The sequence below is a fragment of the Lethenteron reissneri genome, chromosome 3 (assembly GCF_015708825.2).
Source record: "Lethenteron reissneri isolate LAM-NWPU_2019-01 chromosome 3, ASM1570882v1, whole genome shotgun sequence".
In the NCBI taxonomy this organism is placed as follows: Eukaryota; Metazoa; Chordata; class Hyperoartia; order Petromyzontiformes; family Petromyzontidae; genus Lethenteron; species Lethenteron reissneri.
This window is the reverse complement of record NC_083781.1, coordinates 12,081,411-12,107,179: the sequence shown is the minus strand read 5'-3', so window position 1 is coordinate 12,107,179 and position 25,769 is coordinate 12,081,411. Positions and strand designations below refer to the sequence as shown.

Below are 25,769 nucleotides of genomic sequence, written 5' to 3'. Positions count from 1 at the left end.
AATTTCCATCCACTTTCTTGGGATGCTCTCAGTTTGATGAACCTCTCTGCCTCAGTTCTTTGGGATTATTTCCCTCCCTCCCTCCCCAGTGGTCGTCTCGCCATTAACTAAGCAAATATTTATTGTTTCTAACGAAATTAATTAACAGTTGGATCGAAAGTAAATTGGAAACTCGGGGAACACTCGTTAACCCAGACTTCTCCCTCGCAAATTCCAGGCGATGTGTTACCACTGCAAATGTCAGCATTCACGCCCCACTTAAATACTTGTTTCGCTTCATTTCGTGGACGTAAAATCATTGCAACTTTCTGAGAGCCCATTCTTACCATTGCTTTTTAAAAGTCACGACCACACACACGCACACGCATGCACACAATATTGTACAAAGTATCGTATACATTGTGAAAAAGAGATGGGGTTGTTATTTTTATTTATTTAAAGCAACACAAATAAAGGAATAGCATAATACTGTAAAATGAAATCGATAAACTGTCAGCACCATTATGAAAATGAGTCTTGAGATTAAATAATGGGTTTTCAGGAAAGTATATAGAATTATTATCATTTGAAGGGTTCGACTGCCGTTCTGGATTGGGCCACGTGTTGAACTTTCACCGCAGTCGTGCGTGGCGAAAGCTTGAACTGGCAAAATCAAATAATCTGTTTCACCGTCTGCTGGGCATGGTGGCCAAGGGAAATTCTTAACAAGCTCCATGAAAATAAACTTTACAAAAATACTCCTTCCCTGCCCGGGCCGTTCTCGAACAGAAATGTTCGCACCGCTTCGAGAAAGTTCCTTAACGGATCCCTCGCCTGACGACGCGACACCGCCGTGGCACGCCGGGCGCACAAACCGGGAATGACCTTTTGGGGACAGAAAAAGAAAAAACCCCTCACCGGAGAAAGAAAATGAAACACGTTACGACAATTCTCCCCAGCACGCCGTTACGGCAAGCGCCGCGCTTGGCACAGAAGCTGATATTCTTGGTTCTTTCGGTAAAGTCACGTAGATAGAAAATAAAATGAAATTTTTAAAAATTTAAAAATAATAAATTGAAAATATTAAAAACAAAAAACCCAGAGGCTGATCTCAGAACGAAGCCTCGCTCGCACATCGCCACCCCCCCACCGCCCCCACTCCCCACACATTCGACCGTCGGTCCGTCGCGCCACGCTCAGTAGACGTTGTCCTCGACCGAGGCTTGGCGTTGGGGGTTCACGAACACGCCGTGCGGGCCCCGCTCGCTCTCCATCGAGCCGTGGGCCAGCGCCTCGGCCGCCTCCCTGAGTGCGTGCCGGCCGCAGCTCGGGAACGGCTCCCGTGGAGCGTTCCTCCGGTTCGTAGCCACGCCGGGGCCGTGATGCACGCGGCTTGTACCGCCGCTGCCAGCGCCACCGTCAGAGGGCTGCAGTCCGTGGGCCAGGATGACGGCCTCGGCCGCCCCTCGGAGCGCCGTGACGCTGCCGGGCCACAGGTTGGGCGGCCCGTGGTCGGGGTGCCGCGAGGTGTGGGAGTCCCCGCAGTGTTCGGTGAGGGCGGCCGCCGCAGATCTGATGCCCAGCTCCAAGTCTCCTTCATCTGGGGATTCGATAATTAATGATGATGATGATGGTGATCATTAGTATTGTTGATAATTGGTTTTTTACCCTTCTATCTGGCAACAAAACTGGCTGCAGGTATTGTGGTCTATGCAAACATGACTCCTTGTAAAAAAAGGTGTCAGTTTTGTTACCAGATAGAAGGGTAAAAAAACCAATTATCATATTTTTTTACTGGCAAATGAGGTTCCAATGGTATTATTATTGTTGTTACAATGAATTGGAAGTACTGTACTGTAAAGGGGGAGTGCTGTAGTTATCACACAGCGCTGTGAACCTGGTGACTTGAGCAATAAGCGATAAAGGGGCAAGCGCTGCAATTGTTTTCTCACGCCGCTGCTGGCAGAAGGGCCTTACCGGAGAGAGCTCTAGAGAGCTCCCCTCTACAGGACAATGTGGTTAGAAGTCTTGCAAGAGGTGGGAGTTACCCACACTTTACCCCACCACACGGCAGCAGCGGGGCTTGGCGAGAGATCGAATGGAACCGGTGGCCTCTGTCTGCATTGCAAGTCCAGTGCGCTAGCCGCCACACCATGGTGTCATCCCACAAACAACTACGGGGGCACGCACCTACCCGGTAAACATGCCAACGTCGGGCTAACGTTGGTCTGACGGTACCAAGCGCATGCCACGTTAGCCCGACGTTGGCATGTTTAACCCGTAGCTGTCGCGGGGCGGCTCTCCACGTCATCTGATGGACTCGTGGTGATTGCCGGTACATTGTCAATGTTCTTCTTCTTGCCGGTACATTGTCAATGTTGGGCAGCTCATGGTGAACACCTGATCATTCCGCGCACTCGGATAGCGAGATTTGGACCTCGCAGCTTCGCGTTCCAGCGGTCCATCAGCCTCGAACTCACCTACCCACTGCTGCTGCACGATATTCGAGACTCTTTACATGACAGACATTTCACCAGCTCAGTATAAAATACAAGATAGACTGTTTAATCTAGATTTGAAGCTTTCGTGACTGCAGGAATCCATACTCTTTGGTTCTTTCGGTAAAGTCACGTGGGTATAAAATAAATGACAACGTTTCGGGCGCTTGTGTTGCGCCCGAAAGGTGATTTATTTTATTTTATACCTACATGACTTTACCGAAAGAACCAACGAGTATAGGACTGTTTAATAGAGCTTACAATGTATGAATACTGCGCACACGTGATAAGTTATGTTCTAAGAGTTGCGCGTTTATAGATGTACTTGTATGTCTGTAGAATTTATTTTGCACCGTATGTAGCCAACCATGCTAATCGGAGGTGCGGGGAAGGATAACAAACGAAACACAAAAGTCAGTTATAAAGAAATTAGTTTTCAATCTAGTTTTAAAAGTGCGTAGCTCCAGTGGCTTCATATTATCGGAAGGAGGAGCGTTCCAGACGGCCGCAGAAGCGCATCCGAAAGAGCGCGATGCAGTGACCACAGTATTTGTTCGGCGCGTGATGGTTTACGCTCAGCGGCGATATCAGCGAAGGCGTCGTGGTTCATTTGCGGCAGGCACCTCGTGTACGTAACGAGTGCGACCCTTGAAGTCGCTCGTCCCGACTCAGGCTGCCCCCTTACCTGGGTTGCAGCGTTTGGCCGTGCCGGGCCACAGGCCGAGCAGGACCTCGGGGTCCATGAAGACGTCTCTCTCTCGCAGGTTCTGCTGGAAGACCTTGCGGCGGTGGCGGAACTCGAGGACAGTCTTGGTGTACGTGTTGAGCGTCGTCACCGAGGACGCCATGCAGCAGGTGAACGAGATCCAGGCCAGGCTGCCCGATTTGCCGGGGGTCGGGGTGGAGGTCGGGCGGGCGGGCGGGTGAGTGGAGGGGTGTTTCGAGAGAGGGACAGACGGACGGACAGGGAATTGGGAACGATTCGTTTCGTGCGGCGATTAGCAACGAGCAGAAGCAGCAACGGGTGGTTTCCTTTGAAGATGTTCTGGCAGCTTTGTCTATGGCCAGGCCCGTCCATCGGGAGAGCGGGGGGTGGGGGAAGAATGGTCCGGGGCAAATTCCACTCTGTGCCCCCCCCCCCACCCGACGCCTTCAAGTATTACATCTGATACCGTCGAAGCGCGGGTCCCCCCAAAGCGCGGGGCCCGGGGCAGTCGCCCAAATTTGCTGTACCCGAGGGACGGCTCTGGCCGTGGCTAGGCACAGTGTTTTTATATATTCATTTATATATTCCAAGGCACTGGTTTTTTATTGAAGCAGTGCCTTGGAATAGAAATTGTTTTATTTTATTTATTACAGAAGAGCTTCCCACACCTCTGTGGGAATGCACATAACCTAGGGACTGGACAACGACAAACCCAACAATGATGACATCACCACGGCGCTTGTGCAGGCTAGGTGCACCTGAACAGGCAGGGCACCACACACACACACGCACCAATTGTTTTTCTCACACGTGGCATCTCTCACACACACGTGCGCACGCGATACAATTAAAAGGGGGAGATGTCTCGCGTCGCCAATGGAGATGCAAGCGATCCATACTCTTTGTTTTTTTCGGTAAAGTCACGTAGGTTAAAAGAAAACAAATACATCTTCTTGGTTCTTTCGGTAAAGTCACGTAGAAGGGAAAAAAAATACAATTCTCACGACGTTTCGGCCACAACGCACGGCTGCTTGCGTTGTGGCCGAAACGTCGTGAGAATTATTTTATTATTTTTATTCTTTTATTCTTTTCCTTTTACGTGACTTTACCAAAAGAACCAATAAGATGAATCCCTGCAGTCACGAAAGCTTTAAATCGAAAACAAATACATTTAATCACGACGTTTCGGAGGCAACACAAGCTTCCGTCTTCAGGTGCTGTATTACTTGGTACAGCAATTTTTCTGTGACGGTTTCACCTGAAGACGGAAGCTTGTGTTGCCTCCGAAACGTCGTGATTAAATGTATTTATTTTCTTTTAACCTTCGTGACTTTACCGAAAAAAAACAAAGAGTATGAATCCTTGCAGTCCCGAAAGCTTCAAATCTAGAATGCAAGCGATCGTTTCCGCGAGGCCATCGGAGAATTGCGACACACCAGAAGGACCAGCCGTAGTCCCAGCTCTGGGGCCTCCAGTCCTCAGGCCCGAGGTGCGCCGTCACCTGGAACACGGTGGTGTACATCATGTGGGCCACCATGCCCAGCAGACCTGCGTCAGGCACACAGCAGACAGAGACCCCCCGTATAGCCCACACAGGCTGTTGGGGCAAGTGCTGTTTGGCCATGGACCTATGAAGCCCCCCCCCCCCTCTCCCCTCGTATACACGGACGGATTGATAGGTCTCGAGGTGATGGATAGACAGATTTGTCTGTGATGGTGTCTTTCATAATGTATAGAGAGACGGCTCTCTGATGGAGGTCTCTAGTCAACAGAAGACATCTGAACCTAAAAGGGTCTGTAGACATGAATAGGCTGAATATAAGAATAGGTTTCGCCCTTTCTGGCAATACAACAGCACGTGTTAAGATGTTAAAACACCAAACAGAAACCTTTTGCAAGGAATCCTGTCTGCATTAACCACAGGTCCTTGTGGTGAACATGCAAACAAAACATTCTCAGATAATATGATGCATTGTCTTTGAAGCTGATTGGTCCACACCAGAGACAGCTTTCTTTCGAGCCTCGTCTCAAACGGTGTTAGACCAGAGGACGCCAAAAGGCGAACAGCACAAAGGCAATGCCACTATCAGGGCATTCATAGCTCTGTGCATGTTCACCACAAGGACGTGTGGTTAATGCAGACAGGATTCCTTGCAAAAGGTGTCTGTTTGGTGTTTTACCATCTTAACACCTGCTGTGTCATTGCCAGAAAGGGTAAAAACATATTCTTATATTTTGATAGTGGCAAAAAAGGTCCCATATTATGAATAAACTGACACTGCCCGGTCTACGCTGATTTTCAGTAGTTTACAATTAAAATTAAAAAAATTATATGCACCCGCGATTTCTAATGTGAGGGACAAAGCGAACCCATGCCTCCCACCCCTCTCCAAACAGAGATGTGAAACTCCGCCTGTGGCGCCGCTGTAAATTGGCCGTGAGTGAAATCGCGATTTCGAGCGGACCGAAGTGACCCGGGCCGACCATCGTTTCCGCGCAAATCAAAGGCGACGACGCGAGACTCGGGGCACGGGCGCGTTCCGAACGACTGCCCAACCCCCCTCTCTCTTCCCTATCCCTCTCTTATCTCTCTCTTATCTCTCTCTTATCTCTCTATTATCTCTCTCTCGCGCGCGCGCGTGACACGGATGCCACGCCGTCGACGATTCATCACGCGCAGTCCACCTGCCCGCTGCGGCGGGAGTGGTTTATGTCGTGACATCAGTTTAAATCCCCGGTGGCTCTTCTGAACCTGGGGTGCACGCAACGCAAGGGGGTGCGAGACGTGGCCGGATTGTGTGTTTTTTTAGAAGGTAAATCATCGAAAGCGCAAATTATTCACGGGGCACGTGAGTTACAACTTACTTTGTTCCATCGAACCCTGTGTAGCTATTAACATTCTGAGACATTCTTTAGCGATTGAGAAGCTAACGGGTGCAAGGCTGCAGTGAAGGGTAAGAAACGACCGGCTTATGAAGATCAGGGTTGTTGTTTCTTCTTCTTCATGTTAACCAAAATAAGTAAATAAATGTGTAACTACAAGAACATAAATAACCAGCAACCGAGCGCGCAACGCGAGAGCGGCCGGGCTCGCCGTTGACGAGGAGCTCAGCAATGGCATTGTGTTTTTAAAACGGCGAAACTTTCATAAATGCCCCCCCCTTCTCCCAAAAAAGCGAATAAATAAGTAATTAAATGCTCATGCTTACTACATAAAACCATTCGAATCATCAACGTCTCACAACGCCAATTGCCCGCCCAGGAAAGGTCCTCAACCTCTCTCTCCGTCTCTCTCCATCTCCCTGTGTGCCGATGTCCCGAACCGGGTGTGGGACGCTGCAGAGCCGAAACCTCAGCAGCGAGTGGGGGGGGGGTGGTAGGGGTGGTGGAGGTGGTGGAGGTGATGAGGGTGGTGGAGGTGGTGGGGGTGGTGAGGGGGGGTAGTGGAGGTGGTGGGGGTGGTGGCGTGGTGGGGATAGTGAGGGTGGTGGGGATGGTGGAGGTGGTGTGGGTGGTGGGGATGGTGGGGGTGGTGGGGATTGTGGGGGTGGTGGAGGTGGTGGAGGTGATGGGGGTGGTGGAGGTGGTGGGGGTGGTGGGAGTGGTGGGGATGGTGAGGGTGGTGGAGGTGGTGGGGTGGTGGGGATGGTGGGGGTGGTGGGGGTGGTGGGATTGGTGAGGATGGTGGGGGTGGTGGAGGTGGTGGGGTGGTGGGGATGGTGGGGGTGGTGGGGGTGGTGGGATTGGTGAGGATGGTGGGGGTGGTGGAGGTGGTGGGAATTGTGGGGGTGGTGGGGATGGTGGAGGTGGCGGGGGTGGTGGAGGTGGGGTGGTGGAGGTGGTGGGGGTGGTGGGGATGGGGCAGCATCTGAACCACCAGGCCCTGGACGCCGCGAGATGCGTCTACGGTGAAGAGCGGACGATGCCTTCTCGCTCCTCTGCGTCGTCTGCTCGAGGCGCCGTGCACTGCTGCTGATGATGTTGATGATGATTTAAGCACCGGGGAGTTGTACTCTTCCCCCCCGCACCACCACTCCACAATAGGTAGTCGCAATAAGTCGTTCAGAGTATTTGGCTGCTATGGATTTCCACGCGATGACGATAAACCACTACGTTGAGCTGTCGTGTTGTGGCCAGGTCGGTTCTGACAGAGAAGCTAATAGCTCAGCGAGCCTTACTTGGTGAAATAAAAAAAATTGTTTGTTTTAGTTCATAGTCACTCATCTACGTCGCTCTGATGGACACGAAGCGAATCGATGCACAACTCCCGGACTCATACTCTTAGTTCTTTCGGTAAAGTCACGTAGGGTAAAAAATGAAATAAAAATTAAGAAAAAATTAAATAATAAAAATCACGACGTTTCGGAGGCAACACAAGTCTCCATCATCAGGTGGGACCGTCACAGCCAGATTTGCTGCATCAGCCAGATTTGCTGCATCACTTGATGCAGCAAATCTGGCTGTGACGGTCCCACCTGATGACGGAGACTTGTGCTGCCTCCGAAACGTCGTGATTTTTATTATTTTATTTTTTTATTAATTTTAATTTCATTTTTTACCTACGTGACTTTACCGAAAGAACTAAGAGTATGAATCCTTGCAGTCACGAAAGCTTTAAATCTAGAACCCCCGGACTGCTGATGCAGCAAGAACCGTGAATACCCACGCGGTGATTCACTCAACGGGTGTTTGGCAAATGTGATGTATCGATAATTATTATACACCCGGAGAAAACCCAGCATCCAATAAGCAGGGGATACCAGATCTAATCTACATTCTCGATCCAGTACGCATCGAACATGACAGCAGCCTTGCTCGCACTATCTGTTGCGTGCGTTATGAGCGTAATTATCAATGATTGGTCAACGAATCGTTGGCTCATTCCGTGCCTATTATGACGCTGACTTTATAGGCTGAGAATGGCAGATGTATGACCCCCGTGGCTTGAATTAGCAATGTTTAATTAGACTGCTGTTTAGATTTATTTTAATCAAAATACTCTGCAGCCCCGAACACACGTCACCTCACCTCGGGGTCTCGCTCGGCTCCAATTAAAGATACAAATTGATGGGACTTGCTTCAATTATTGATGATTGAGCATTGCAACGTGCATTATTTATGCTGCGGACATCTGACCTCAAGGCCTCCTTAACATCCGATGAGGCTAAATTTCTAAAGTTAGATAACAGAGGACAAGGAGGGGTGAAGGATGTACATCTGATACACCGCATAATGCGAATGCATAATGTACGTTGACTCATTAATCCCGCCCCCCCCCGCCACTTTGCTGAAGAAGAGTGCACAAGCGTGGTCCCCACATCTACGCTTCTATATCAGGAACGAAACATCTTCTGGCGAACGCCGTCATCGCAAGAGGCCACACGTTTGGTGCAACGGCTCCGTCGCTGACTACGCGCGATGAATGAACGAAATCTCCCTGTCATCTCTCCCGATCATCTCTCCCTGTCATCTCTCCCTTTCATCTCTCCCTGTCATCTCTCCCGATCATCTCTCCCTGTCATCTCTCCCTGTCATCTCTCCCTGTCATCTCTCCCGATCATCTCTCTCCATCATCTCTCCCGATCATCTCTCTCCATCATCTCTCCCTGTCATCTCTCCCTGTCATCTCTCCCTGTCATCTCTCCCCGTCATCTCTCCCTGTCATCTCTCCCCGTCATCTCTCCCTGTCATCTCTCCCTGTCATCTCTCCCCATCATCTCTCCCTGTCATCTCTCCCTGTCATCTCTCCCGATCATCTCTCCCTGTCATCTCTCCCTGTCATTTCTCCCTGTCATCTCTCCCGATCATCTCTCTCCATCATCTCTCCCGATCATCTCTCCATCATCTCTCCCTGTCATCTCTCCCTGTCATCTCTCCCTGTCATCTCTCCCCGTCATCTCTCCCTGTCATCTCTCCCCATCATCTCTCCCTGTCATCTCTCCCTGTCATCTCTCCCTGTCATCTCTCCCGATCATCTCTCTCCATCATCTCTCCCTGTCATCTCTCCCTGTCATCTCTCCCTGTCATCTCTCCCGATCATCTCTCTCCATCATCTCTCCCTGTCATCTCTCCCTGTCATCTCTCCCTGTCATCTCTCCCTGTCATCTCTCCCGATCATCTCTCTCCATCATCTCTCCCTGTCATCTCTCCCCGTCATCTCTCCCTGTCATCTCTCCCTGTCATCTCTCCCCGTCATCTCTCCCGATCATCTCTCCCCGTCATCTCTCCCGATCATCTCTCTCCATCATCTCTCCCTGTCATCTCTCCCTGTCATCTCTCCCCATCATCTCTCCCTGTCATCTCTCACTGTCATCTCTCCCTGTCATCTCTCACTGTCATCTCTCCCTGTCATCTCTCCCCATCATATCTCCCTGTCATCTCTCCCTATCATATCTCCCGATCATCTCTCCCTGTCATATCTCCCGATCATCTCTCCCGATCATCTCTCCCTGTCATATCTCCCGATCATCTCTCCCTGTCATCTCTCCCCGTCATCTCTCCCTGTCATCTCTCCCTATCATCTCTCCCTGTCATCTTTCCCGATCATCTCTCCCGATCATCTCTCCCGGTCATCTCCCCGGCGGTGAGCGTGTACGCCCCGCACCGGCCAGCACGGTGAACACCGACGCGAACGCGTTGAGCCGCAGCGCTCCAACGATGTTGCGCTGCTGACATAGCTCGAGACACATCAGGATGAAGCCGATCGCCAGCAGGCAGATGTACAGGGCCTCGGACGTGATGGCCAGCCACAGCACGCCTGCGCGAAGGCAAGAAAGAAACATCCGGATTAGCTCTAGATTTTAAGCTTTCGTGACTGCAAGGATTCATATTTTTAGGTTTTTTCGGTAAAGTCACGTAGGTAAAAAATTAAAATTAAAATTAATGAAAGTAAAATAAAAAAAAATAAAAAAAATCACGACGTTTCGGAGGCAACACAAGCTTCCGTCTTCAGGTGGAACCGTCACAGCACGCTTGCTGTAATCAAGTAAATGAGAGCTTCCAAGAGATACTACCCCGTATATATACTGGTTGAGGGGGGGGGGATGGGCTAGGACAGGCCCCCTTTTTTATATTATTATGGTAAGGTGCGGCTTGACACGGCTAGTCTACATAACAAAGGACTGAGCCTTTGTTATGTAGACTGGCTGAGAGGGGGGGGGGGGCGGTGCCAGGGTTGTTAAAGTACTTTCATTAATTTCAATTTTTTACCTACGTGACTTTACCGAAAAAACCTAAGAATATGAATCCGGATTAGCCTTGAATAACAATGTACATTCATAAAGGCGCAATTCATGCAACAAGTTAGGAAATATAAACACGACAAAGTTCAGAGTCAAACTGGGTCGTACGTGGGAAATGTAGCGCTGCAGGCGAAGCACGCGAGTCTTTAGAGAAGACCGAAACAAACAGGGCTCGGTCACCCCAGGTGCAGAGTCGCGTTCTGGGCACGTGGGCCAGATGTAAATGTGCGGACCGGTGAGGTAGCGACGGTGCGTGCAGGAATATCAGTTGTTGAATGTGACAATGTTGGTGCGAGGCCGTTTGTGGCCTCGTGTGTGGAGCAGCAACGCTTTAAATTGTACCCGACATTTGAATGGGAAGCCAATGGCAGAGATGTAAAGTGTAGGGGCTGTTAATGTGCTCACGGGACGAGGCTCCTGTGCTGGAGAGTGCATTTGAACTCACGCGATCTACCCAACAACCTTTATCACGAATAATATTGGTCGTGAAAGCCTGCCACGCGTTAAACTGTCTCAGCGGATGAAGCTGATGTCCTCGCTGTCGTTCCTCGTATTTACGCGATCTAACCGAAATAAACCTGTGATGGATTCGTTTTTGTTTTGTTTTATCATGGTAGCTCCAAGTCGCATTGAGCCCTGCAGACTGAACGAGTGCTTCTCCGCGGGCAGAGAGACAGGCAAAGAGGGGTAGGTGATGTACTGTAGGTGCGGGCCTCGTGCTCGAGAGAGAGAAAATGCGTCGGTTACCGCGCTCGGCGGAGGGGATGAGATCCACGAAGCTGCGACACTGCTCGCCTGCCCGGGGCAACACAGAACGGGGCAGGGTGGAAAACATCGCGGCAGTCACTCAAAGCGCGCAAGGGGTGGGCACGGGCAACCGCTTACAACACCGTTAGCGGGCAACGTGACGCGCGCGTTATAAGCGGCACTCTTCACAACGTGACGCGCGCGTTATAAGCGGCACTCTTCACAGCGTGACGCGCGCGTTATAAGCGGCGCTCTTCACAACGTGACGCGCGCGTTATAAGCGGCACTCTTCACAACGTGACGCGCGCGTTATAAGCGGCGCTCTTCACAACGTGACGCGCGCGTTATAAGCGGCGTGCGTGTTTGTCATTCGCAAGCGGCGGCGCTGCGAGTGGGGGGAGCGGCAGCGTGGTGGTCAGCGCGACGCGCTACGAAAACCCAGACAGCCGTGTTCGATTCTCGCTCACGGCCACCACCAGCGACGATTGTCTGAACATCTCCAGGGCCTCCCCTAGGTAGACTCAGCCTCGCCCTGGTGTGGTTGTGTAAACATCGCCACGAGGGAGAGAAAGGCGGTCGGGCGTGCTGCTGGTCACCCACCCCCCTCGCTAACAGCACTTGCCCAACAAGTCCGTGAAGGCCAGGTGAACTTTGAGGCCACGTGAAGTGTGCGGAGGCTCGCTGCTAGAAGGTGGAGGTCACGAGACAGACCCAGGTGCCACTGGTTGCCTCATTGAGATGACTGGCAATGCACCAGCTGTGCTTCCGACTGTGCCGACTTGCTGCGTTTTAGTCACCCGGCGCTCCGCTCGTTGTTGTGAGCGTCGCTCGTCCGCCCTCCGTTGTTGTTGGAGGGCGACTGCCTCCAACTGCCCAGTAGCAACGTCCTTCACGAGCCTCCTCCACAGAGGCCGATCTTGACACCGCTGGTACCGGTCACCAGCAAGTCCACTCAGCTCCACGTCCTCCCGCACCTCGCCAGCGTCATCTCTTCTCTAGCCTTTACCACGCCCGTTTACCCCACTCCCTACTGTGTCACCGTGTCCCATAAGATGAAGATCCCCCATATAGCCTCGAGGCTGAGTCGACCAAGGGGAGGCACAGGACCGGTTCAGATAATCGTCGCTGGTGTTGGCCGTGAGTTTCAGTTTCACTTTCATTCATTAGGATTTACCCTGTGAGACATTCGGCTCTTGATTTGGGGGCCACCGCAACAAACAATAAAATTACAAGATACACCTAAAATTCATTGTACACAAATCTAAACATCACGTGCGTAAACAATAAAAGCCTACAAAAAAAGCACCACCCGTCCATGCTGCGTACAAAAAGTGCAAAAAAAAAATCGAACCAGTAACAGCACTACCGCTTCTTCTTGATTCTTTCGGTAAAGTCACGTAGAAGGGAAGTAATAAAATAATAAAAATAAAACATAATAAAATAATTCTCACGGCGATTCGGCCACAACGCAAGCAGCCGTCCTCAGGTGAAGACCAGGTCTGTGGGGGAGACAGCGTCTGAACTACCGTTCCCCACAGGTGCCAGCACACACGCGGAGTAGAGGGGGTGGTGGGGGGAGAGACAGCGAGAGAGAGAGAGGGGGGGGAGGCAAACAGGCAGGCAGGCAGGTAGGTGAACCTTCTTTGTAGATGTTCTCCTCGCACGACAGCCAGAAGCCCGTGTGGAAGAAGCGGTAGGCGTACTTGTCGTCGCCGGTGTCCCACGTGTAGTGGACCACGTGCACACTCCTATAGTTCACGGCGCCCGCCGGGCCTCCGAGCGACGCATTGATGCCACCGCCGGTGGCAGCGGTGGCCACGAGCATCTCCTCGCCGCCCACCGTGGTGCCGTTCATGTGCACGCAGTTCACGTGCTGGCCGCGCTCGGGGTTGCAGATGGGCTTCACCACCTTGTGGATGCCCTGGTACCAGTAGGTGGAGAGGAACGCCGTGCTCGAGAAGCCCAGCGCCAGTACGTTGAGCGCGATGGCCACCACCGTACGGCGCTGCCTCGTCACCTGGAGCATCCTTCGGGTCGCGTTGGTGCGGGGCTGCGGCGCGCCGATTGGACACAGATGCGTGGACACAGATGGATGGACGGATAAACGGATGGATGGATGAATGGACAAATGAATGAACAAATGAATGGACAGATGGATAGAGGGATGAATGGATGGATGGATTGATAAATGAATGGATTGACGCATGGACAGATGAATGGATAAATAGACAGACGGATGGACGAATGGATGGACGCATGGACAGATGAATGTATAGATAGATGGAGGGATGAATGGACGAATATATGGATAGATGGACGGATGAATGGATGGACGGACGGTTACATTTCGACAAAGAGGTACCTTATTCTCGACCCCTCCTCCCGTAATTGCGAGGATCATGAGCCGAGTCAACCTCCGCCCTTGACAGGATTGGAACCTACAACATCTCCGAGACGAGCGATTTGTATAACATTACATCGCGTTTCTGTCAATTTTTTCCCCTTCCTTGAAGAAATTTTGTCGATGTAAAAACAAAAATGTCCTTGAGATATCGAGATAACATTACATTTTGGAGTTCACTTTTCCATAATTATCCTCGCCATGCGAACGTCTGCCGTGAGCTTCGTACTCACGATCGGGTCACATCGGAAGGAATTAATTGGAGAAACAGGAATGGAAAAGTATAGACAAGCCACGGACCGCATAGTAAACCCACAGAGACTCATTTACATACATTGAGAAACATACAGATACATAGAGATTCCTGATAGGTAGAATGATATACATAGAGAGACGCATTAAAGGCAAGCCACGGTAGTGTGATTGTGGCCATGCAACTCACGCTATGGACCGCACAGTAAACCCATTGTGCTCCTTCAAAGGATGAGAAGGGGAAACAGCGACACGAACTCTCTCTCTCTGCTGAAACCCTCTCGTCGTGGCTAGCAGGAGCAGACCGAAGCGACATTGGTGACACCGAACTCGTGAACCACATCGCCGCTGCTGCTGCTACTGCTGCTGCTGCCATCCTGCGCGAGGGTCGATTTGAAACGTCGGCGGGTGACGTCCCCGCATGTTCAAGTTCATTTATTAGGTACAGCCCTGTGAGCCATTCGGCTCTTGAATCGGGTGCAACCGCAACAAACAAAAAACAAAAACATGAACAAAAAACATCTTAAAGTGAATATGTGACTAAGTGCAAACAGAAAATCCAATTAAAGACAGCAAAATATTGCAGAAAAAACACCGTACACCAACGCTGTGTGCAAAAATCCCAGTGGGATGCAAGTCAAACAACAACAACCACAAGACAACTTAGATTAAGGCCATCAGTCTAACTCTGTACTACAACAAATAAACATGGCTAAACCAATACACTTTTCGAAATCACCAAAATAAAGCCATGAAAGCAATGAAAACGCAATCATAGGAACTGTGACGGAATTTTCACAATAAATGGCACAAACAACATGTACTACCAAAACCCTGCAGCCATAGCTGGCTGCATGAGTCACTCCACAACAGCAGGAGCATCAATCGGAGTATGGGAAAATGTCAAAACTGGGTGGTTTTTAACTTTTGCCGACAAAACTGGATCCCAAATGTCAAAACTGGGTGGTCTTGGAAAACGACAGGCAAAACAGGGTGGTGCTTTTTGATATGACAAAACTGGGTGATGTTCAATGTGGACAAATGTCAAAACTGGGTGAAGAAGGTGTACGATTTAATGTATCATTTTGTACACGTTTAGGTCCTTGCGTTATTCATCCATATGTCGCCACAGATTTAGAGCGTTCCAAATGATGTTTCTCGTGGCTCATGTTCCATACCTTGCACCACAACTTCCCGTTTGCATACTGGCACAGTGTGCCAGCTCGCTACTACAGTAACACTTACTTGCCATATGTATACTGGCACAGTGTGCCAGCTTGCAACTACAGTAACACTTTCAGCTCGCGAACATACACGTACTTGCCATTTGTATACTGGCACAGTGTGCCAGCTCGCTTACTTGCCGTTTGTATACTGGCACAGTGTGCCAGCTCGCTACTACAGTAACACTTACTTGCCATATGTATACTGGCACAGTGTGCCAGCTTGCAACTACAGTAACACTTACAGCTCGCGAACATACCCTAACTTGCCATTTGTATACTGGCACAGTGTGCCAGCTCGCTTACTTGCCGTTTGTATACTGGCACAGTGTGCCAGCTCGCTACTACAGTAACACTTACTTGCCATATGTATACTGGCACAGTGTGCCAGTATACAAATACCAAGTGTTTGGATGAATGGGGTGCTGGCACACTGTGCTAGTATACAATTATCAAGTGTATTTGACAAATGTCAAAACTGGGTGCACCCTGAGTGTCCAAAACTCAAGTTTTTGGCCACCCAGGGTGCACCCAGTTTTGACATTTGGGATCCAGTTTTGTCGGCAAAAGTTAAAAACCACCCAGTTTTGACATTTTCCCATCGGAGTATTATAATTTTTCAATGCACCTTTACAGAACAGCACACTAAATCAAAACACAGGTCATACTTTGCAGCGATCATCCGGAGCGAAACATTTTATTTTAGCCCACTGAATAGCACTGGCAGCTAGGGAATGGGTTGAGAGGATCGAGGAAGGACGCGATCCGTCACCTGTGCGGCAATAAGGAGGAGGAGGAAGAAGATGATGATGATGACGAGGAGGAGGGGGGTAGAGGAGCGGTACCAGTCCCACGCACAGCGAACCACGAATACCAGACTCAGGAACCCCCAACAGCGGGAGCCTGTAGCCTGCAGCGACAACCCGCACTGATTCAAGATTTGAAGCTTTCGTGACTGCAAGGATTCATATTCTTAGGTTTTTTCGGTAAAGTTTGTTATGTAGTCTAGCCGTAGTCTCAAGCCGCACCTTACCATAATAATTAAAAAGTGGGCCGTTCCTGGCCCTTCCCCCCCACCTCAACCATATATATACGGAGTGGTATCTCTTGTAATCTCTCATTTACTTGATACAGCTGTCGTGGCTGTGACGGTTCCACCTGAAGACGGAAGCTTGTGTTGCCTCCGAAACGTCGTGATTTTTATTTGTATTTTTATTTTATTTTTATTTTACTTTTATTAATTTAAATTTTTTACCTACGTGACTTCACCGAAAAAAACTAAGAATATGAACCCGCATTGGATGTCGCCATCGCGTCCACCGACTCCCAGACACCAAACACACAGACGCACAAAGACGAAGATACCCGTAGAGGCCACGCAGGTGCTTGGGACAAGTGCCCTTAACGATTGGCCAGTAGGGCTTGTGTCTAACGCCACGCCCGGCCGCCTTTGTCTCCCCAGTGCGAATGTTTATAAACACCACACCAGGGTGCGAATTTAGGGCTGAATCGACCTCCACACGCAAACACATCCACAGAAAATGCCACACCAAAAATAAAATGCCAGACACTAAATAGGAACTCCGATACACACACACATACCTATCCACAGAGACATACACACACATACCCCTCCACAGAGAGACACACACACCCATCCACAGAGACACACACACACATACCCATCCACAGAGACACACACAAATAGCCATCCACAGAGATACACACACACATCCAGAGAGACACACACACATCCACAGAGACACACACACACCCATCCACAAACACACACACATACCCATCCACAGACACACATACCCATCCACAGAGACACACACACACACATCCACAGAGACACACACACATATCCACAGACACACACACACCCATCCACAGAGACACACACATACCCATCCACAGAGACACACACATACCCATCCACAGAGACACACACACATACCCATCCACAGAGACACACACACATCCACAGAGATACACACACACATCCACAGACACACACACATACCCATCCACAAAGACACACACACCAATCCAGAGAGACACACACATACCCATCCACAGAGACACACACACATCCACAGAGACACACACACATCCACAGAGACACACACACCCATCCACAGACACACACACACCCATCCAGAAAGACACACACATACCCATCCACAGAGACACACACACATCCACAGAGACACACACACATCCACAGAGACACACACACACATCCACAGACACACACACACCCATCCACAGAGACACACACACACGCACACTCATACTCCCACCGCACACACACCCCCTCACAATCAACTACACAGAGTCACCACCAATCCAGCATCCACAAAATGCAGACTGCCCCCGTATAGCCTCTAGCAGTCTGTCAGCGAGCACCTATTAAGGTTGACACGATGCGCAAGATGATGGTGCGGTGAGCACCGCGCCCGGCCGCTTTTGTCTCCCTCGTGCGAACGTAAACACTGATTTGAGGCTGAGTCTACTTAAGGGAGGCCCCAGGACCGGTTCTGAAAGCACTCGCCACTGGCGTTAACCACGGCTCGGAATGGTAGCGCAGTGCGCTAACCACTGCGCCACCCATCACTCACTCCATCACGTACCTACACCCCCCCCCCCCCAACATATACCGACCCACGCAGCACGTGCCTACCCACGCAGCACATGTCTACTCAGTACCACATTACTACCCAATAGCGACCTTGTCGATACCTCCAAACAAATATCACACGAATTAATAATAAAAACTGGTTAATTTCTCGCACCTCCGATAAGCACGGTTGGCTACGTATGGTGCAAAAGAAGTCCCACATACATACATCGTCCATTGTTAAGCCACTGTGACTGTGTATATACAGCCAGGGTATTCACGTCTCACCCTGCACCTCCCTCCTACTCAGCACCCACCCTGCACCTACCCCCTACTCACTCCCCACCCTGCACCTACCCCCTACTCACTCCCCACCCTGCATCTACCCCCTACTCACTCCCTACCCTGCACCTACCTCCTATTCACTACCCACCCTGCACCTACCCCCTACTCACTACCCACCCTGCACCTACCCCCTACTCACTCCCCACCCTGCACCTACCCCCCACTCACTACCCACCCTGCACCTACCCCCTACTCACTACCCACCCTGCACCTACCCCCTACTCACTACCCACCCTGCACCTACCCCCTACTCACTACCCACCCTGCACCTACCCCCTACTCACTACCCACCCTGCACCTACCCCCTACTCACTCCCCACCCTGCACCTACTCACTACCCACCCTGCACCTACCTCCTACTCACTCCCCACCCTGCACCTACCCCCTACTCACTACCCACCCTGCACCTACCCCCTACTCACTACCCACCCTGCACCTACCCCCTACTCACTCCCCACCCTGCACCTACCCCCTACTCACTACCCACCCTGCACCTACCCCCTACTCACTACCCACCCTGCACCTACCCCATACTCACTACCCACCCTGCACCTACCCCCTACTCACTACCCACCCTGCACCTACCCCCTACTCACTACCCACCCTGCACCTACCCCTACTCACTACCCACCCTGCACCTACCTCCTACTCACTCCCCACCCTGCACCTACCCCCTACTCACTACCCACCCTGCACCTACCCCCTACTCACTACCCACCCTGCACCTACCCCCTACTCACTCCCCACCCTGCACCTACCCCCTACTCACTACCCACCCTGCACCTACCCCCTACTCACTACCCACCCTGCACCTACCTCCTACTCACTCCCCACCCTGCACCTACCCCCTACTCACTACCCACCCTGCACCTACCCCCTACTCACTACCCACCCTGCACCTGCCCCCTACTCACTCCCCACCCTGCACCTACCCCCTACTCACTCCCCACCCTGCACCTACCCCATACTCACTACCCACCCTGCACCTACCCCCTACTCACTACCCACCCTGCATCTACCCCCTACTCACTCCCCACCCTGCACCTACCCCCTACTCACTACCCACCCTGCACCTACCCCCTACTCACTACCCACCCTGCACCTACCCCCTACTCACTACCCACCCTGCATCTACCCCCTACTCACTACCCACCCTGCACCTACTCCCTACTACTACCCAACCTGCACCTACCCCCTACTCAGCACCCACTCCCCACCTACCTGCCACCTCGGCCACCTCCACGCGCACTGCACGCGCGATCCGCTGTCAGCGCTGCGCTTGCGAGGCGAGAGGGGATGACGGCAGGCAGAGCTGTGTTCAGGGTGAGTGTGTGTGGATGTGTGTGTGTGGATGTGTGTGTGTGGATGTGTGTGTGTGGATGTGTGTGTGTGTGGATGTGAGTGTGTGGATGTGTGTGTGTGTGTGGACGTGTGTGTGTGTGGATGTGAGTGTGTGGATGTGTGTGTGTGTATGTGAGTGTGTGGATGTGAGTGTGTGTGGATGTGTGTGTGTGGATGTGTGTGTGTGGATGTGTGTGTGTGTGGATGTGTGTGTGTGTGGATGTGTGTGTGTGGATGTGTGTGGATGTGTGTGTGTGGATGTGTGTGTGGATGTGTGTGGATGTGTGTGTGGATGTGTGTGTGTGTGTATGTGAGTGTGTGGATGTGAGTGTGTGTATGTGTGTGTGGGGAGCGGTGGTGTAGCGGTTAGCACGCTGCGCCATGAACCTGGCGACGCGAGTTCAATTTCTGCTTACGGCCAACACCAGTGACGATTATCTTAACCGGTCCTGGGCCTCCCCTAGGTCGACTCGGCCTCAAATGAGTACCTGGTGCGATGTGTAAACATCGCCACTAGGGAGACAAAGGCGGCCGGGCGTGGTGTTGGCCCACCCAACCCCCTCGTGTGCCGTGCCGGCCTTTATAGGTGCTCGCTAACAGCACTTGCCCAACAGTCTGTTAAGGCTATACGGGGCATCTTTGTATGTGGATGTGCGTGCGTGCAAACACGGGGAGCGGTGGCGCAGCGGTTAGCGCCGCCACTAACACCGGTGACGATTATCAGAAAACCCACACTATGTCAACCCACACGGTTTAACCCAGTATTCTTCTTGTACGGGGAAATTGCGTTTTCAGGTCCATACGTCGTACAACCGTTTCAATAGGGGCAATAGATTGTGTTTTTGTCTATTTGTTTGTGTCTCTCCCTTGTGATGGGACGTTGTAGGGTGAACGTTGAGATGTATTAGGGGTACGGGGTGAGTAGTAAGGTCTGAATTGTTCTGGAATAAGGTAGGGCACTGATAAGTGGTTGACAGTTATTGAAACCGGTCTTGGGCCTCCCCCCTCGATCGACTCAGCGGGAAATGAGTACCTGGTGCGGTGTGTAAACATCGCTAAGGGGAGAGGGGAGACAAAGGCGGCCGGGCGTGGTGCTGGCCACCCCACCCCCTCGTGTGCTGCTCGCAAACAGCACTTGCCCCAACAGTCTGCGAAGGCTACACGGGGGATCTTTGTCTTTGTGGTAAAACCCCGGCGTGTTCATTTGACGAGTAAGCACATTTGAAAACGTGCTTTAATAAAGGCATAGTGAACTATGCTCTCTGTTGTATTACAATTAACCGTGTGTGTTATCGAGTGTTTTGTAATTACTCGTGCGATATCTATTGCGTTATGGTGTAGCTGTGTGTGAATTCAGACCGCATCATACAGCGAATTTTGGGGCATGAGTAGGTGAGTCGCATACACGCGAAACCGCACAAAACGCGGGAAACCTGTATAATAGACGACGTTTCGGTCAATGGCTCTTCCTCAGAACTCATTACGGGGGGGGCGGCATTGTCTGAAACATCGTCTATGGTAGAACATTTTTCCTTATTTAAGGCCACGACGGAAGGAGTTGAATGTCCCTTTGATCTTGGTGCCTATGCATCAATGCCAACGCAGCAGCATCGGCAGCATCATCACCATCACCACCACCATCATCACCATCATCACCACCATCATCATCACCACCACCATCATCACCACCACCATCATCACCACCATCACCACCATCATCACCACCATCATCATCATCACCACCATCATCACCACCACCATCATTCCCACCATCATCATCACCACCATCATCACTACCATCCTCACCACCATCATCACCACCATCACCATCACCACCATCATCACCACCACCATCATCCCCACCATCATCATCACCACCATCATCACTACCATCCTCACCACCATCATCACCACCATCACCATCGTCACCAACCATTATCACCACCATCCTCACCACCATCATCACCACCACCATCATCACCGCCATTATCATCACCACCATCATCATCACCACCACCACCATCATAACCACCACCATCATCACCACCATCATCATCGCCAGCGGGATTGACCGAGTTCAGAGCGAGACGACCGTGTTACTCCCCTAGGTCGACTCGGCCTCAAATGAGTACTCGGTGCAGTGGTGTGTAAACGTCGCCGCTGGGGAGACAAAGGCGGCCGGGCGTGGTACTGGCCACCCCACCCCCTCGTGCGCCGTGCCGGCCTTCATAGGTGCTGCTCGCTAACAGCACTTGCCCCTACAGCCTGTGAAGGCTACACGGGGGATCTTTGGTTGTGCAGCGTTTCGCGGACTGTGCATCACGAGCCGAGTTCGATTCCCGCTCACGACAAACAACAGCGGCAGCGACTTTTCAACCGGTCCTGGGCCTCCCCTAGGTCAGTTCAGTCGTAAAAAATGTATATACTGAACTCGGTGCGGTGTGTATCGTGACAAAGGCGGTCGTGTCCTGCCCCCCCCCCCCCACATCCATTATGTGCTCCTCGCTAACAGCACTTGCCCCAACAGTCTGTTAGAGGCTACCCGGGGAGCCTTTGTGGTTGTTTATGCACGAGTTTAATCTCCGAGCGCAATCACACGCGCAGGCGGATTAAGGGAGAACGAGCGAGCGAGAGAGGCACGGGTTGTGGTCTAAGCCCGGGACGGACGCGAAATCGGAGCAGCGAATTACAAACCGCAGAACGGCGAACGATACGGGGAGAGCCGCCTAAAGTTACACCCCACTAGAATAATACTGTGCACTTTTTGTTTGTTTGTTTTACAGACAACGACGAGGTTGTTGTTGTTGTTTCCACGGCTCTCCAAACGTTCACCGCCGAGCTCATGAACACCGACTTGAAGGTTTCATCTCGTTCCCGACGTGATGCCCCTCACTTAGTCGGGGCAACTGGGCCCCCCCCTCCCTTCTTACCACCTCCCCTACCCCCCCTCCCTGCCCCCCCTCCCTGACATCCCACTCCCCCCCCCCTCCTCTACCCCCTGTCCCCCCCCTCCCTGCGCCCCCTCCCTGCCCCCCTCCCTGCCCCCCACTCCCCGCCCTCATCACAGTAATGATCACTCTACAATAACAATACGCCAAGAATGGCCGACTGAATGTGTTCACGTTGTGTGCGTGCGTGTACGGCGCCTTATGCGCGTGCAATGGTGCGTGCCAAAATAAACAACAAGCAGTCTCTTTCACGTGCCCGTCTCTCCGACGTGGAGTGCGATGTTAAAGTTTTCATTTAGAGCTCGCATCAGCACGCACGCACAGCCTCCCAGTCCGGCAGGGTCATAACACGTGCCAGACTTTGTGTGTCGGTGTTGGGAGCGGTGGCGCAGCGGTTAGCGCTGCGAACCCGGCCACCCGAGTTCGATTCCCGCTCACGGCCACCAACAACACCGGCGGCGATGATTTGAACCGGTCATGGGCCGCCCCTAAGTCGACTCGGCCTCAAATGAGTGCCTTTGTGCGGGTGTGTAGTCAACATCGCCACTGGGGGAGACAAAGGCGGCCGGGCGTGGTGCTGGCCACCCACCCCCTCGTGTGTCGTGCCGGCCTTCATAGGTGCTACTCGCTGACAGTACTTGCCCCAACAGTCTGTTGACGCTACACGGGGGAGCTTTGTCTGTGTTTATATTCTGTGAGCTGAGTGTTTATGTAAAGGGGTAACTGTGTATGTTCATATTCTTTTTTTCTTTCGGTAAAGTCACGTAGAATGGAAATAATAAAATAATACAAATATAAAACAATAACCTGTTCACGACGTTTTTACTGCAACACAAGCAATCATCATCAGGTGTGAAATCCACAGCAAGAAAATTTGAAAAAACTGGCGTTACGTCAGCACCACGGACAGCGATTTGGCAGTTTTTTCAGATTGACGAGTCGATCTATGTTCGGACAAGAGGAGGGGGGAGAGGAAGAGAATGGAATGCGGTCTGAAAGTCACCGTAAGCGTGAACACAATCAATTAAGACCCGAAATGGTTGATCATATCCTTCCAATGATTGCTAAGCCAGAATCCATCTTCTCGGTTGAAACTGTCTCTGTGTTTGTATATGTGGATAGCCTCATGAACGAATCTCTCATGGTAGCCAGATGGCTTGCAGAGAACCTGTCTTGGAGAAGTCAATGTCATGTGAGCCCACTGAATTATAACAGTGATCTGCCACGGCCGAGGTGTTGGTCCTACCGTGTTTGTGTATGTTCAGTTCAAGTTTATTTGCTTAGCCAGGTAGGTGACAACTCAAGAGACCAGATCAGAGTCTGATTTGCAAGTGTGACCTGGGCCACCAGATGGGAAAACGCCAAATAAATCAAATGAAAGCACAGCAATGAAGCGAATAGGAATCGGTGCAAAAACAACCGTGTCACGCGAGACGTAAAACAATATTGCACAGATTATTATTTTTAGACTGATCGCAACAATTATACAACGAGTTACAGGAACGCTGAACTGATACTGGGTGAGCGTGCGTACGTGTGCGTATGGGCCGCGTGCGTATGTACACCTCGGTGTGTTATTAGAGAAGCGCAGACAAATTATTGTAAACTCTTAAAACACCAGATTGCCTCTCATCCTGGGAGCAGCTTGCGGCCAAACCCACGTGACGAGCTGTCGTCTGCCCATATGAACGCGCCGAGACATAACGCAATGCAAAAATCCCCATGTAGCCTGAACAGGCTATTTGGGGAAAGTGCTGTTAGCGAGCACTTATGAAGGCCTGCACGGCATACAAGGGGGTGTGTGTTGGGCGGCCAGCATCACGCCCGGCCGCCTTTGTCTCCCAAGTGGTGAAATGTACGCACCGGACCAAGTACTCATTTCAAACTGTTAACGATTTAAAAATCTAGATTTGAAGTTTTCGTGACTGCAGGGATCCATCCAATAAATTAATTTATTTTATACCTACGTGACTTTACCGAAAGAACCAAAGAGTATTTAAACAATGCTTTGTTTTACCAGGTAAGGCCTACTGAGCGATATAGCTCGTTTTCAGAAGCGACCTGGCCACAAATGATAGCTCAACGAAGTGGCTTATCACGTGGACATGTATTGCAGGCAAATACTCGACTAACGCGTGTTTGAAATGTAGAGGGGGAAACCGGAGGACCCGGAGAAAAATCCACGCGACCACGGGGAGAGAGACACGCAAACTCCAAATACACAGCAGGCGTGAGGGTCGGGATCGAACCCACGACCTCCTGTATACCAGGCGAAGTAGTTAACATCTTCTAGCCACCGCGGCACCCATTTGAGGCTGAATCGACCTCGGGGAGGCCCAAGACCGGTTCTTTGTACTGCTGGGTTGGTGGACAGACAGAGGCAGGGTGATTTCTGAAACTTTTTCAGCGTTTAAATTGCCGCACCAATGGGTCAACCTGGCGACCTGCGTAAATAATTATCATTCTGCAAAGCAGTGCCAATGTAATCGACCCCCTGCGTGATGATTGGTGATGAGAGGCTGAATCACGTTCAAATTTCTCATGGAATACTTTCCAGAGCCACCCATTTCACGGGACCCAAATCCCCACTCCGGCCGTGGTGGTGGTGGTGGCGGCGGGAATGGTGGTGGAGTTGGAAGGAGGGGTGGAAAGAACGGCCGAGTAATATTTTCCAGAGCTCAGCCCCGGACAGCTCCATCTGAAATGAAGCCCTGGGCAGCAAAAGAAAAAAATTGACCCGTAAAAACAAAAATTTTCACTATAAATCCTTTATATGCGTGGCGGCTAGAGTCCTCTCGTCCTCTGGCTTGAGATGGCTGCCACCTATGGGTCAGATGATTGTCTGGCAGCATTAAGCAATTGGTAATTAAATATTTAAAAAAAAATCCCTAAACAGTGTAAAATTTAGGAAAAAAAATTCACGAAAATTAATTGTCGATTGAATCACGGGAAGTGGGTTAAAACGACCGAAAGATTTGCACGATCGTAAGCAAGCAAGCAAGCACGCAAGCAAGCAAGCAAGCGAACTTAATATAAAGGATAAAACACAACGAGTCGCCTCCACAGCAGCGATTCGGGGAGAGGAGGTGAAGGAGCCTGTTGCCACGATGCAAGCAGCATCTGCGACCCGGTCCTCATTAAGACGCGTTCACTCATTAATTACTGACCAGCCTGCTGCTGCGATAACTGGCAACGAGTGGCTGGCGCCCTCCCATCATCATCAACGCCGCTCTCTCAAAAAGAGCGAGAGGGAGAAAGCAATACGCAACAACCTTGGCAAGTAATGTGTTAGGGTACAATAAATTAATGCTCTCCATAGCGCCAAGTCAAAGTGGTCGAATTCACGCAGTTTTTCTGAGTAATAGCGGCGTGGTGCGCGTCTCTGTTGGTGGCCCTGAGCTGGAAATTCTACATGCCTATGGTCGGGATAAGTCTTCACACACACGCACGACTGTTGTTTGTAAT

At 51.2% G+C, this 25,769-nt stretch overlaps 1 protein-coding gene across 1 annotated transcript; it reads right to left on the bottom strand.

Moving 5' to 3' along the window:
• Positions 1–1,174: 1,174 nt before the first annotated feature.
• Positions 1,175–22,223, bottom strand: LOC133347931 (germ cell-specific gene 1-like protein). Its single transcript, XM_061560691.1, has 9 exons — positions 22,211–22,223; positions 19,237–19,361; positions 15,820–15,957; positions 12,810–13,221; positions 11,172–11,219; positions 9,788–9,940; positions 4,620–4,731; positions 3,163–3,353; positions 1,175–1,579 (listed from the first exon to the last, which is right to left on the bottom strand). The coding sequence occupies exons 1-9, from the start codon at positions 22,221–22,223 to the stop codon at positions 1,176–1,178; spliced, it is 1,596 nt and encodes a 531-aa protein (XP_061416675.1). The 3' UTR covers position 1,175.
• Positions 22,224–25,769: the final 3,546 nt, after the last annotated feature.